Raw genomic sequence first — 12,501 nt, 5'->3', positions numbered from 1 at the left:
TGTCACCGCCAGGTTCACCGCCTTTAGATAAAAATCGCCGTTATCCATTGAGATTACCAAAAATTCCTAATCATGCATTTGCATCTGTATCTCACAACATGGAGGCCGCCGACCTATTACCGCTTCTTGAGCAATTGGATGATAATGTTGACGATTTGGAAGAGGCCCTCAAGCCAATTCTGGAGAGTCCGGTCTCCGAGACATCAAAAAAGCTCCCGGTTCTAGACAAGGCGAAATTTCACGTCTTGGTGACCTACGCTTTGGAATCTCTCATTTTTTGTACGGCTCTCTGGCCCAGTACCTACCTTTTCAAACTTGCTAATGGGGCGATAGCTTATCTGCGTCTTCATGGCGTCAATGCAAAGGAACATCCTGTCTTCCGAGAGCTCACTCGCGTCAAACAATACTTCGGGAAAATTCAGGCGCTAGAGGCTGAGCCCGAACAGCGGACCATGACTCTTGACAAAGAGGCAGCTGGTCGCTTTATCAAACATGGCCTTGTATGTCACATCTTGTTTTTCTTTTCATTTCTTAGACCTTGACGTTGGCCTGGTACTAACTTCGTGTAGGCCGGGAATGATAAACTAGATATGCAACGCAAAGAACAGGAGGCGAAAGAGAAAGCGCGCGCTCAACTAAAAGCAGCAATACTAGCTAAGAAAGCCGCGGCATCTGAGACATCTTCCAAGAATCGTACGACTAGCTCGGACTCGGAGTCAGAACCTGATAACGAGGAGTCGGACAGCGAGGAGGCTATAAGTGCAGAGTCAGGGCAGATAACAAGGCCCACGGAAACGACACGTTCCGAAAACTCTCAGGAGGGAAAGAAGAAGAAAGATAAAAACAAGCATGAGACTTCGAAGGCAACCAGAAAAAGGAAGAAGCGAAGCAAGGAGGAGCAGCAAGAACGGAAAAAGGAAAGACGGCAGAAGAAAATGGAAGTTCGAAAGGCAGCAAAGGCAAAGTGAGAAGAGGGGGGATTATGACTACAATCGCGCAACATGACTCCTTTCATGTCGGTCGGCCGGCCCGACTTAGTGCCCATATCGGATCGCAGCAGTTGCATCGTTAGCGGAGCTTAGGCTGTCAGTCACTTCAAAATTGCCCTGCTAATTAGTCTCAGCGCCTTCTCGTTGGCAGTGTTGGCCTTAGGAGGTGCTGTGTATGGCCATGCGCGCTCTTGCGATTCCACGGAATTCCAACATGCCTGCTAAGGACGAGCAATGCTATATGCGAAGAGCATAAGCACTCTAGCTCTCTCGGTGAAGCGTTTCACCAGGCACAGTCACATGACCTATGCCATGAATCTGAATTAGGTACTATCCGAATAGACCATTCCATGCATTTGTACCTCTCGTATTACCTGGGTTTTTGCCATACCATACATAAGTTACCTTACGGCAGAATGGTCACGTGAAGTTTTCTTTTGCCCGTACCTCTAGAAATATTACATAAACCAGGGACACAGCCAATCAGAAATTGGGAATGTGGCAGCTGGATCGGAGTTTGTTCTCTCTTCCCGCCGACGCATATTCGAGGTTCTTCTTTTCCGGCGCCTCCATCAACAACATATAAAAGCCAGCAACTCATCAACCTCCCTACCCCAGAACCGATTTTCATCAAACAACACCTTACCTTTCCGCCTTTCCAACACAAATACACAGCCAAAATGCCTCGTCAACGCCGTGGTGCCGCCCCTGCGCCTACCCCTGCCCGCAGCGCTCCCACCAGACCTACCGTCGCTCCCGCAAGACCGGCTGCTCCCCCCGCTGGTCAGCACCACCAGCCTCACTCTACTGCTGCTCACCCTCCCGCCCAGGCTCAGCAAGCCCCTCCTCCTATGGCCCCTGTTCAGCAGAGCTCTGGCCCCGGACTCTTCGGCCAGATGGCTTCAACCGCGGCGTAAGTTGCCCCGACATCCGTGAGATCCTCGGCTGTGATTCATTCTGGTGGCAACGTCCCGACAAGACGTCACGGGGACTTGCATCGCCAGTTTCTACGCCGAGGAATCGTTTTATTGCGTGGAAAGACGTTGACTGACTGATCTCTTTTTCTAGTGGTGTCGCAGTTGGTTCCTCTATCGGACACGCCATCGGCGGTCTGTTCAGCGGTGGTTCCTCCAGCAGTGCCCCTGCGGAGGCTCAACAGGCTCCTCCCGCTCAGGCTCAGCCTATGGACAACGGACTATGGCAGAGCAGTGCCACCAACAGCTCTTGGGAGACTCCTGCTTGCGAGACCGACGTGCGCAACTTCCGCAAGTGCCTGGATGAGAACCAGGGCAACATGACTATTTGCGGATGGTACCTTGACCAGCTGGTATGTTGAGATGTCCTCGTTGCCTGCGTATATTGAACGCTACTAACAACTCGATACAGAAAGCCTGCCAGGCTGCTGCTAAGCAGTACTAAGTGACTGCGCTTGTTCTCGCATGCTGTTACATTTTCTTTAGATGAAATAACATCAACTTTGGGTGAAACTATGGCCCTGGCGCAAGCCTGGCTGGCTTTGGGATGGGTGTCGACGAATTCTATTTGCATGGCGGCGTAATACCTTTACTCTACTGTATACCATTCTCCCAAGGGAGCCACATCTGTTTCATACAAACTTCTTATCTGCGTCTATTCGACCCATGGGGCCGAAGACGCAGGAGGAAGACAGAAAAAAAAAAGTTGAAAAACAGGAAACCAATGAGCAATGAAATTCCACTCTTCAAATAGATACCGCTTTTTTCACCATATCAGTAGCATGACAGTGCAATGTACAACGGGTCCTGGAAGCGTAGGTTTGATTGTACCGATACAGAACCCTGGGTATAATGGGAAGTGAGAGTCCTGAACGAGAGTAGACATCGATCTGGTGGCTCAACGGATTTTTAACATCTCAAAAGCAAGTGAAAAATAGGCATCTACATAGTGCCCTTGTTGGATACAAGATCGGAATATTAGCGAAATAACCGTAACGCCATATATAGGACCTGAATCATTCCAATTTATTGCCCTCTGTATCTCTCCGAGGCTCAAAATTCAGCTAGACACAAATAAGCCCATCTGTCAATCGTAGACTCGTATTCTAAAGGGTGGCGACTTACCTGATTCCCATTGTACAGTTGACTGTCATTCTGCTCTTCGCGTTGATCTCTCAATGTCCGAATCCTAGGGCCACTGGACGCAGCAGGCTGTGGACTCCGCGCTCCGTTTCCAGAAGACGAACTGGCGGTTGGAGCAGACCCGGAAGAGTCTGAAGAAGTCGGGTTGTAGCCGATGAAAGATCCCACTAGGCCCGTCGCAGTACCAACTGCCGAGGAGAGCAAGCCATACGCGGAATATGCAGCGCGCACGGGCAAGCTAGACCCTGACGAGTTATATGCCTCTGTATACGAGTTGATGGGGATCATCACAAGGTTCGCTGTGGATCCAAGTCCAAGATCTTCAAGGGTACGTTCTTCGTCGGCGATAGTGAGCGTTCGGCTGGGCAAGGGTGTCAAGATATGCTTAAGATTATATGGGCGTTTCTCATCCTGCAGTAGACCGTCAAGCCACGGGCGTACATCCCCGCGTATAGTCTGTGTTGGCGCAAAGCTATTTCGCACTGAGCTTCCGTCGAACAAGCGGACTTGTAAACGATACTGCTTGGGAGGTGATGGTTGGCGCGGTGTCGGCGCTTCTCTTGAAGGACCAGCACGCGATCCAGGATCGGCGGCGGAAGGCGATAATGTGTCCTTTCTAGGTTCCACAGTACTTTGCTTCTGGATATTAGCGACGTATTGCCGAACTTGTTGCTCTCTCTTCGACTGTTGGTTTTTCCGCGTATATTGTGGCGCACGATCAGAGCCAGCTGTCTTCGTAGGCGCCTCTTTGGTTTGTTCAGGGATTGGATCATGCTCTTGCTGGTGATTCTTCGGTTGTCCTGTTCCGGAAGCTTCTGGCCGACCCTTCTCTGGGTCTGAGAGCGCAGATGTGGTTGTGGGCGCCGGTTCAGCTGTCGCTGTTGGTGCAAGAGCAGAAGCAGGACCAGGACCAGGCGCAGGCGCAGGCGAAGAGGACAACGCTGCAGAGGGACTCAAAGTATTTTGAGGAACATTCTGCGTCGTAGATTGAGTATCATCAAGAGCAGCCCTTAGCCGACTGCGAAAGTCGTCCTTGGATATTTCAGGCACAAGGTATTCCCGCAACATGCCATTCCTGCAACCCATTCAGATCAGTGAACTTGTTCGCAACCAACGGACCGGTAGAGGTCAGTCATACTTGATCACAACAACTGCGGGAAACCGCACAATTGGACAAAACGACGTCAAGAATCCGGCTTCATCGCTGCCCTTCGTGAGTCGTAGCAAAACGGATCTGGTCTCGAGTAATCGTGCAAATTGCTAGATAGCGGTAAGAAGCCATACAACAGCGATCGACATCATGGAGGGATTTACCTCGTCATCCTTGAAGTATTCATCCTCCCATACACTACTAGCCTCTTCGTCATCTATACTCATCCCAGTCAATCAGCTTGCGACTCCAAGCGATAGTAGAATCATATGTAATTCAGATGCGATCATAGCGGCCGTGCGGGGAATGACAGACAGACCTCGAACGAAGCAGACCACAGCTTTCGACTCCGTGACAGCAAGGGAGATTCCGGCCTGAAGACCTCCAGAGTAGAACATGACGGCTCTGAGTTCTCTTCTTTCGTGAACCGAGTATGGTTGTTTATTTGTTCGCAAAGCAAGCCAGACCACGCAATGCGGCCAGCACAACTACTCGGGGAAAGTCGTTGATCTCCGCCGATCACGGGTTCCTCTCCAACAGCCTACTAAAGGGTCCGTCCCGCATTTTCTCCTCACCATCGGTTCTTCGAGCAAAGCACCAAGGTCGACTGCGGAGGCCGCATTCGGATCAATCATGCGGTCGATATTCTCCGCTCTCCAGCAGACGGCAGCTACATCATGGCGGTCACAAATTGCATCTGTTCGGAGTTCTCGCGCAGTGTTCGAGCTTGATTCGATTTGCGCCAGATGCCGCCGCCAACAGATTCGTTTCTCGAGCAATCGGCAGCTCGCGGATGATCCCAGATGGCTATCTGTAGTCGACCACCCTGCGCAGATTGTACGCACGGGACGCAAGCATGGGCCTGGCCTGATCATCCTAGGTACGGTGCACCTCATACGACGGGGGATGTTTTTGGGAGCATCGTCTGTGAATGAAAGTTTATTGACTAATTACAATTGGCTTGCTACAGCATTGATACCCATCACGGCATTTATTCTAGGCACCTGGCAGGTTCAGCGGCTCGATTGGAAGACAAAGTTGATTGCGAAATTCGAGGATCGCCTCGTGAAGCCTCCCCTCCCGTTGCCACCCCGTATTGATCCAACCGCCATCTCCGAGTTTGATTACCGACGTGTCTTTGCTACGGGTCATTTTAGACATGATCAGGAGATGTTGATCGGTCCCCGCATGCGCGAAGGCCAGGAAGGCTTCATTGTGGTCACTCCACTTGAAAGAGGAGAAGGGGAAAGCACAATCCTTGTGAACAGAGGTTGGATTTCGAAGAAGATGATGAACAAGAAAGACAGAGCCATCGGGTTACCGCAGGGCGAGGTAGTCGTTGAGGGCTTACTGCGTGAGCCATGGAAAAAGAACATGTTTACTCCAGAGAACAAGCCGGAGGAGGGGAAATTCTACTTTCCCGATGTCCATCAAATGGCTGAATTGACGGGAAGTCAGCCGGTTTGGATTGAACAGACTATGGGTAAGCAATCCCTAACATTCCAAGCAGGAGTTCCCAACATGACTGACTCTGAATCTTCCAGTGCCGGATATGGTCGAATCGATGGACAGAGAAGCAAAGGGTATTCCCATCGGCCGCGCAGCTGAAGTCAATCTGAGAAACAACCATAGCCAGTACATTTTCACATGGTAAGTTTCCATGCGCGCGGATGTTCTTCGCACTCGAGCTTAGCCACCTTCGGCTCCCGACTCTAGTTGCTAATATTCAGCAGGTACGGTCTGTCGCTGGCAACATCAATCATGTTGTGGATGGTCATTCGCAAAAGGCCAAATGAGGTCACTCGTCGTGTCGTCCAGAATCGGAACTGGTCGTAAATTCTTGTGTCATCCTCGTGTGCATTGTCTGACGGCGTTCGGCTCTGTTCTTTTTTGAGATCCTGTAGTATATATCCTTGTTCACGGTGGCATCGCCAATCTCATGTCCTGCAGGAGCTCTTTCGGCAAATGCTTCTGCGCAAGGGAGAAAACGGTGGTGGCATTGTTGATGTGCCGTTGTCTAGCAGATCAGCATCCTCCTGGTGCCATAATCAAGACAATCTCACTCACCTTCTCAACAGAGTCGTAACGTCAGTTTCATCAATAGTTTTTCGCCCTGCATGCTTAGAATATGCTGCCAAGTCTTCGCTGACTTGCTCAAAATACCACGCCGATGCTTGCTCTATTGCAGCCAAAGTTGCCTTGCTTATCTTGGCCTTGGATCCGGCTCTTGCACGGGCAAACCTAGTAGCTAGTTTTCGAACCACTCCCACTGGCATATTGGGCACGGGAATTCCATGGCGCGAGAGTTTCTTCTGCTTGCCACCTGGGAGCACGCTATCTTCGTCTCGCAATCCTCCTCCAACGAGCCCTGGACTCTCGCTCAGGGAAACTCGCGATGGCATATTGAGCTCCAGACCGAAGTCGCCAGCGACACCGCCAACGTCGCCATCGCTCATGTCTGATTCTGGACCTATCTCTGGCCCGAGATCAACCGGAGGAAGCTCGAAACCTTCGTCGTCATTTAAAGGTTCGTCCTGCATCATATCACCCCCCTCACCAGGAGGAGGTGGAGATGGGAAGTTGAATTCGAAGTTGAATCGCCCAAGATCCTCCGTTTCGCCTCTGCACCAAAATTAGCTGGGTCGAGATAAACGATAAAAGCGCCCTCAACACTCACCCTCTGTCAAAAGCCCCCTGGCTGATCATTGTATCGTCCGGTCCATCTCCTTCAATGCCCGTATCATCGTCCTCGCCGCCTTCAGAGCCGCTCCCCAATCTGGTTGAGTCGCCGAAGTTCTCGCTTAGTCGTGGATTACCGTAGCTCATCATAGATAGTCTTGCTCTGTCATATTCGCTGGTCGCTCTTCGTGGGTACTCGACGGATGTATGTGTGATGTCTTCCTCATCGAAAGCTAACGACAGCCTAGGTGGCCGCATTTCTGGACTTCCTTCATCGACCTCCTCCACCTCCTCCAGGGGTAGAGAAAGCCTCGGCCGTTCCAATTCCGGTTCATTGTCGAGTTCCTCGATCTCGTCTCTCTCCTTTTCTGGTTCTGGTGTCGGCTCCAGTTTCTCCTGCGGTGATGAGCGTATGGGCTGCGAAGTAGGGGCAAGAGCTGGTTGAAAGTCAGCCAGGAGCCTGTAAATTTATGTAATATTTCAATCGTAATTATGTGCGCGCGTACCCTTTCCAAGATTCCGTAGGATGTCAAATGTTGTCTCTCTCTGGATCCGCCCGCTCTTTCTGCGATCGCGTCCAGGTGTATTGGCCGCGCGCCGCTGCATCGCGCGAAGTCCATAGGGCGTCGATGGGGCATTCGTAAGTCTTCTTCCAGGTGTCCATCGAGAGACCGACGGATTGGCAGACGGGGTGGTCGACCCTGCTAGGCGGCTCGGAGTGAGGGGATACCTCGTGTGAATTGGGAGTCGTTGAAGCTATCCATCAATTCGTTAGACCATACCGTCAAGTATCCTGAGGTTTAACTATACGCCGATGATTGACTAACCCTAGTGGCTGTTGTGTCTCCCGCCGGAGTATTCATATTTGAATCTGAAGCTGCCGCATCGCGCGACGGGCGGCGGCCGTGCGGTCTGGGAGTCGTTGACATCTACAGCTGTCAGAGAACAAGAGATTTAATCGACAGATCATCCACAATTAGAGGTGTCGCACAAGATTAATTCCAATCACTGGAAAGTTGAGAATGATCCGAAGTGTATGAAGCAATCGATATCATGTACACGATAGACGAGGGGTTTCATATGATGATCGGGCGGAGCGCGTCTCGGATCATCCACGACAGGACTCTCGGCCCGTTTCTGGTTGGCTTAAGCTTATCGATAAGAACCGCTGACTCAGCATAAAAAAGTTGTGACCAGCAAGCAGCACCTGTATGCGACAAGGAAGTGTCCAGGACAATCGCTCAATCTTGCCATTTAAAATCTTTCGAGAGTTGCAAATATACGAGATTATTCTTTGCCTTGCAATGTCCGACGTTCCACCGAACCCGTCCGGCCTCTCGGCCAAGGTGAACAAGAAGCGCAAGAGACAGGCGGAGGAAGCTCCCAAGGAAGATAAAGCTGCACCGGCCAAATCTGCCAATAATGATAACTCGGAGGCAGCTGAGGGCCCTCAAAAGAAGAAGAAGAAGAATTCCAAAAACAAGCAGAAGCAACAAAAGAAGAAAGAGCAGGATGATGATCCCAAGCAGCAGGAGCGCAAAGGCGGCATCGACGAGTCTATCGGCAAGATGGACGGCCGCTTGCTGGCTGATCACTTTGTCCAGAAGGCGAAGAGACATAACAAGGAGCTGACTGCGGTTGAATTGAGTGATCTGAGCGTTCCAGGTATGCTTATATCCGTATTGCTCGGTCTCGAGTGCAGTCAGACTAATGCGACGGTTTAGACTCGGCATTCCTCGACACATCCTCTTTCGAATCACCCAGATCGCTAGACCAGCTTCCTGCGTTTCTCAAAGCTTTCAGCCCCAACAAGGGATCTGAGCTCTCAAAGGCATCGGAGCAAAAGGGCACGCCGCATACGCTAGTGGTATGCCCCGCTGCGCTTAGAGCAGCTGATGTCGTGAGGTGGGTAGACCAGACGTATATCGCTGTGCTGGGATGGGACTGATTAGATGCTCTAGGGCTCTGCGTACGTTCCAGAGCAAGGATTCGACAGTCGGCAAATTGTTCGCAAAGCACATCAAGCTCGAGGAAGCAAAGCAGTTCTTGCAACGTGCACGGTATGCTCAGTACGATTTTGTCCTTTATTGACTGTTTGTCTCACAATTATATAGAACAGGCCTTGGAGTCGGAACGCCCGCCCGAATTTCAGACTTGATCGACGCTGGTACGTCTCGTCACTCCCTGGACTGCCATCTGTATGTCATGTTCGAACCAATACTAATGGAAACAGGGAGCCTCAAATTGGACGAACTAGAGCGCATCGTGATTGACGGATCCTACATTGACCAAAAACAGCGTGGCATCTTTGACATGAAGGAAACGCATCTCCCACTCCTCCAATTGCTCACTCGCTCCGAGTTCCGTGAACGATATGGAGCGAAACAGAAGCCGATTCAGATTTTGGTCTTTTAATTGAAGTATTTACTGTCTGTGGCATTGGCGTTGCTTGCTGGGGCATCTGTATATTTCAAAGGTACACATACGTATATATTTTCGTGCCAGAAGTTTTATTCACATGTGTAAACTGTACTACAAATGGACACACTGCAGAGTATACATACTTGGAACAAGTGATTGCCTGAAATTCAAGGCATGAACTCCTGTGGAGCCACGGCTCTCACCGCCATAAACAACCGCCCGGCAAAAAAGTAAATTTCCCTTTTCCGCTAAGCTTCTGGAGGCATTAATTTTCCAGACTCAAATTTCCACTTTTGTTTCGGGCGTCAAGCTGTGTTCTGGTTCTGATTCTCGGTTCAGAATATCTTCTGCTTTATTGATCACTTTTATAATCACTTCTTACAAAGAAAAGCCCTTTTCGCAGCTACTMCGAGCGTATCACACCAAAAATGGGCGACAAGAAACGCAAGCTCGCCGAGGAAGCCATTGCGCCTGAGGGCAAGAAGCTGAAGCAGGAAAAGGCCAAGGGAGAGCGGAAGGAAAAGAAGGAGAAAAAGAGCAAGGCGAAGGATGTTGTTGAGGACGTAACAACCGAAGACGTCGCAGCGCCTGCCGACAGCAAGCCGGAGAAGAAGGACAAGAAGGAAAAGAAGGATAAGAAAGATAAGAAGGAAAAGAAAGAGAAGAAGGAGAAGAAGGAGAAAAAAAACAAAGATGAAGAAGAGGAGAAGCCAAGTCCCCAGACCGCAGGGGCTGATTCAATGGACGTCGATGGCGATGTAAAACCTACCGAGAAGCAAGAGGCTGAGGGCGACGAGCTCGACAAGAAGGAGGAAAAGAAGGACAAGAAGAGCAAGAAAGATAAGAAATCCAAGAAGGAGAAAAAGGAGAAAGAGTCCGCAGACGAGACGCAAGAGCAGCCAGAACAATCTGCAGAGACAGCGCCTGACGAAGATCACTCACAACACCACCAGAAAAACGCACGTTTCATCTGCTTCGTTGGTAAGTGAAACTTTGTTATCAAGGGCGTATGGCACAGCCGCAGCATTGCTAACTCGTTCGCACTTCTCTCCTCGCAGGAAATCTCCCTTACTCCGCAACTGCCGACTCCCTCAGAAAGCACTTTGAGAAGAACCCTCCGTCCTCAGTGCGCGTAGCTACTGAGAAAGACAAACCGACCAAATGTCGCGGATTCGGTTTTATCGAATTTGACAACTATGACCGCATGAAGACCTGCCTGAAACTTTACCATCACTCCATGTTCGATGATGGAAAATATCCCCCTCGGAGAATCAATGTCGAATTGACGTGAGTGAGCCAGATCCGCGCGCGCAAGCAGGCAGGCTTGCAGCACATGACCGGACGCATTGGGAGAATCTCGAAACTAACAATATCGCAGGGCTGGCGGCGGCGGCGGTAAATCTGAGCATCGTAAAGCCAAAATCGAAGCCAAGAACAAGAAGCTCAACGAGGAGAGACAACGTCAAGCCAACGATATCCAAAAGGAGAAGACGAAGACGAGAAAGACTCATCCTAAAGAGAACGAGGATCAGGGCGCCGATCAGTGGGCTGGTATTCACCCCAGCCGAAGAGCCCGTATGGCGTAAAGCCCTCGACTCGGACGGAGTTTCAGTAACGGTGCTGCTCGACGACAAAAAGCCTTTTTCCAGATTCCATTTCGCATTCCGTTGATATGTTCCATCAGAGATATCCTTCTTGTCCTCGTTATATGAGTGTGAATATTGGATGGATTGAGTTGGGTGGAAGTATATAGAATCTTCAATAACTGCACAATCCCTAAGGGAAATCTTGATAGGCTGCATACAGCTGTTTTCCAACACGCGCCATATCTATGTAGCAGTTAGGACCATGGAGGTTAAAATCGATTAAGCGACAACTTCCTGTTATGGCGTAGCATGTTACAAGTTTATGCTGCATGTGCACGAAAAGACAACAAGATGAGGAACGGGGTGTCCTGACCCAGAAAGAAGCTCATCAGGATCATGACATGTGACAGAAAAAGCGAGAAAAGAAATATGAACACATTTGGAACAATCATCAAGGGGATCATTGCAAAACCTTCAACTATCCCAGACGCCGAATTAGTTGTTTATGATTAAATGATGAAAAGCTGTAAAATAAGGGTCTACAGAATGGTGCATTTCTTGCTCTTCGGTTTTGCGGCAGGTCGAGGGTTGAGGACAGCACTAGCGATGTGATTAGAGTGGGAACAACGTCACGACCCCGGGGCCAATGCCAAACATACCGAATAGCTTCATCGAAGACGCTTTTGAGGTTGCGTTGCGTGAGGGCAGAACATTCGAGATACTTGTGCGCTCGGATCTCCTTGGCGACGGCCAGGGCTTGCTCGTACGAGACAGGCTCCATCTTTCTCTGCCGGAGGGATTCTGCCGTCGCGGGATCGTCTCTCAGATCGAGCTTGGTACCAACAAGAATGATGGGAACATTGGGAGCATGGTGCTCGATCTCCGGGTACCACTACTTGAACGGTTAGTCGAAGCGATTGCTAAGCTGCGGGCGCACAGCAGCTGACAGGGGGAGTTAAGCACCTTTGCCTTGACGTTGTCAAACGAGGGAGGGCTGACAATGGAGAAGCAGATGAGGAAGACGTCGGTTTGAGGGTAGGACAACGGTCTCAGTCGGTCATAATCTTCTTGTCCAGCAGTATCCCACAGTCCCAAGCTGATGGGTCTGCCATCTACCATCACACTGGCCGTATAGTTGTCAAATCTGGAAGTCGGGTCAACAACAGGCTCCGAATCAGATCAGCGCAAGGGAGGAAGCCACGGACACGGTAGGGATGTATTCTCCGGGGAATGCATTGKTAGTGTACGAGATGAGGAGGCATGTCTATCATATTCTAGATTAGCTGCTGTCATTTATCAGGTAAAGCTAGCACCAGGCAATGTCTGATCTCCAGGGGAAAGGGAAAAGGAGAAAACACTTACTTTTCCAACTGCACCATCACCAGTCACCACACACTGTACAGGTTCACCTATTAGCCGCGGTCTGGTCAACCGACTAACAATCCATGGGATATCTCGCGAGTTCTAACCTTTAATGACTGGGTAGCGGGTCCAGACGCCATGGCTTTTGTTCTTAGAATTAAGGGTATATGCACAGAGAAGAAAATCACAGTGAGGAT

The 12,501-nt window shown here is 50.3% G+C and overlaps 8 protein-coding genes across 8 annotated transcripts; 5 read left to right on the top strand and 3 right to left on the bottom strand.

Annotated features, from left to right (window-relative positions):
- Positions 1–98: 98 nt before the first annotated feature.
- Asppvi_006180 (Sas10/Utp3/C1D family protein) lies at positions 99–968 on the top strand (the record flags this gene model as incomplete). The annotated part of the gene is made up of 3 exons (XM_043302085.1): positions 99–279; positions 334–500; positions 570–968. 3 exons carry the CDS (start codon positions 99–101, stop codon positions 966–968), a joined length of 747 nt encoding a protein of 248 aa, XP_043158020.1.
- A 701-nt stretch (positions 969–1,669) lies between these two features.
- Positions 1,670–2,408, top strand: Asppvi_006179 (coiled-coil-helix-coiled-coil-helix domain-containing protein; the record flags this gene model as incomplete). Its single annotated transcript, XM_043302084.1, has 3 exons — positions 1,670–1,902; positions 2,058–2,316; positions 2,376–2,408. 3 exons carry the CDS (start codon positions 1,670–1,672, stop codon positions 2,406–2,408), a joined length of 525 nt encoding a protein of 174 aa, XP_043158019.1.
- A 571-nt stretch (positions 2,409–2,979) lies between these two features.
- On the bottom strand, positions 2,980–4,654 carry Asppvi_006178 (UBX domain protein; the record flags this gene model as incomplete). Its single annotated transcript, XM_043302083.1, has 5 exons — positions 2,980–3,027; positions 3,089–4,181; positions 4,245–4,366; positions 4,421–4,473; positions 4,576–4,654. 5 exons carry the CDS (start codon positions 4,652–4,654, stop codon positions 2,980–2,982), a joined length of 1,395 nt encoding a protein of 464 aa, XP_043158018.1.
- Positions 4,655–4,889: 235 nt separating this feature from the next.
- On the top strand, positions 4,890–6,092 carry Asppvi_006177 (cytochrome oxidase assembly protein SHY1; the record flags this gene model as incomplete). The annotated part of the gene is made up of 4 exons (XM_043302082.1): positions 4,890–5,136; positions 5,227–5,739; positions 5,801–5,906; positions 5,990–6,092. 4 exons carry the CDS (start codon positions 4,890–4,892, stop codon positions 6,090–6,092), a joined length of 969 nt encoding a protein of 322 aa, XP_043158017.1.
- An 81-nt stretch (positions 6,093–6,173) lies between these two features.
- Asppvi_006176 (uncharacterized protein) lies at positions 6,174–7,864 on the bottom strand (the record flags this gene model as incomplete). Its single annotated transcript, XM_043302081.1, has 5 exons — positions 6,174–6,273; positions 6,324–6,878; positions 6,934–7,372; positions 7,442–7,691; positions 7,763–7,864. 5 exons carry the CDS (start codon positions 7,862–7,864, stop codon positions 6,174–6,176), a joined length of 1,446 nt encoding a protein of 481 aa, XP_043158016.1.
- Positions 7,865–8,239: 375 nt separating this feature from the next.
- Asppvi_006175 (uncharacterized protein) lies at positions 8,240–9,350 on the top strand (the record flags this gene model as incomplete). The annotated part of the gene is made up of 5 exons (XM_043302080.1): positions 8,240–8,600; positions 8,660–8,840; positions 8,897–8,995; positions 9,050–9,102; positions 9,169–9,350. The coding sequence occupies 5 exons, from the start codon at positions 8,240–8,242 to the stop codon at positions 9,348–9,350; spliced, it is 876 nt and encodes a 291-aa protein (XP_043158015.1).
- A 434-nt stretch (positions 9,351–9,784) lies between these two features.
- Positions 9,785–10,942, top strand: Asppvi_006174 (RNA-binding protein; the record flags this gene model as incomplete). Its single annotated transcript, XM_043302079.1, has 3 exons — positions 9,785–10,337; positions 10,415–10,643; positions 10,735–10,942. 3 exons carry the CDS (start codon positions 9,785–9,787, stop codon positions 10,940–10,942), a joined length of 990 nt encoding a protein of 329 aa, XP_043158014.1.
- Positions 10,943–11,481: 539 nt separating this feature from the next.
- On the bottom strand, positions 11,482–12,178 carry racA (putative Rho GTPase Rac; the record flags this gene model as incomplete). The annotated part of the gene is made up of 4 exons (XM_043302078.1): positions 11,482–11,542; positions 11,602–11,834; positions 11,906–12,086; positions 12,144–12,178. 4 exons carry the CDS (start codon positions 12,176–12,178, stop codon positions 11,482–11,484), a joined length of 510 nt encoding a protein of 169 aa, XP_043158013.1.
- Between the last annotated feature and the right edge of the window lie 323 nt (positions 12,179–12,501).

Source organism: Aspergillus pseudoviridinutans (genome assembly GCF_018340605.1).
Source record: "Aspergillus pseudoviridinutans IFM 55266 DNA, scaffold_4, whole genome shotgun sequence".
NCBI classification, from domain to species: domain Eukaryota; kingdom Fungi; phylum Ascomycota; class Eurotiomycetes; order Eurotiales; family Aspergillaceae; genus Aspergillus; species Aspergillus pseudoviridinutans.
Note: the sequence above shows the minus strand (reverse complement) of the source record. Positions and strands in the feature narration are given on the sequence as shown.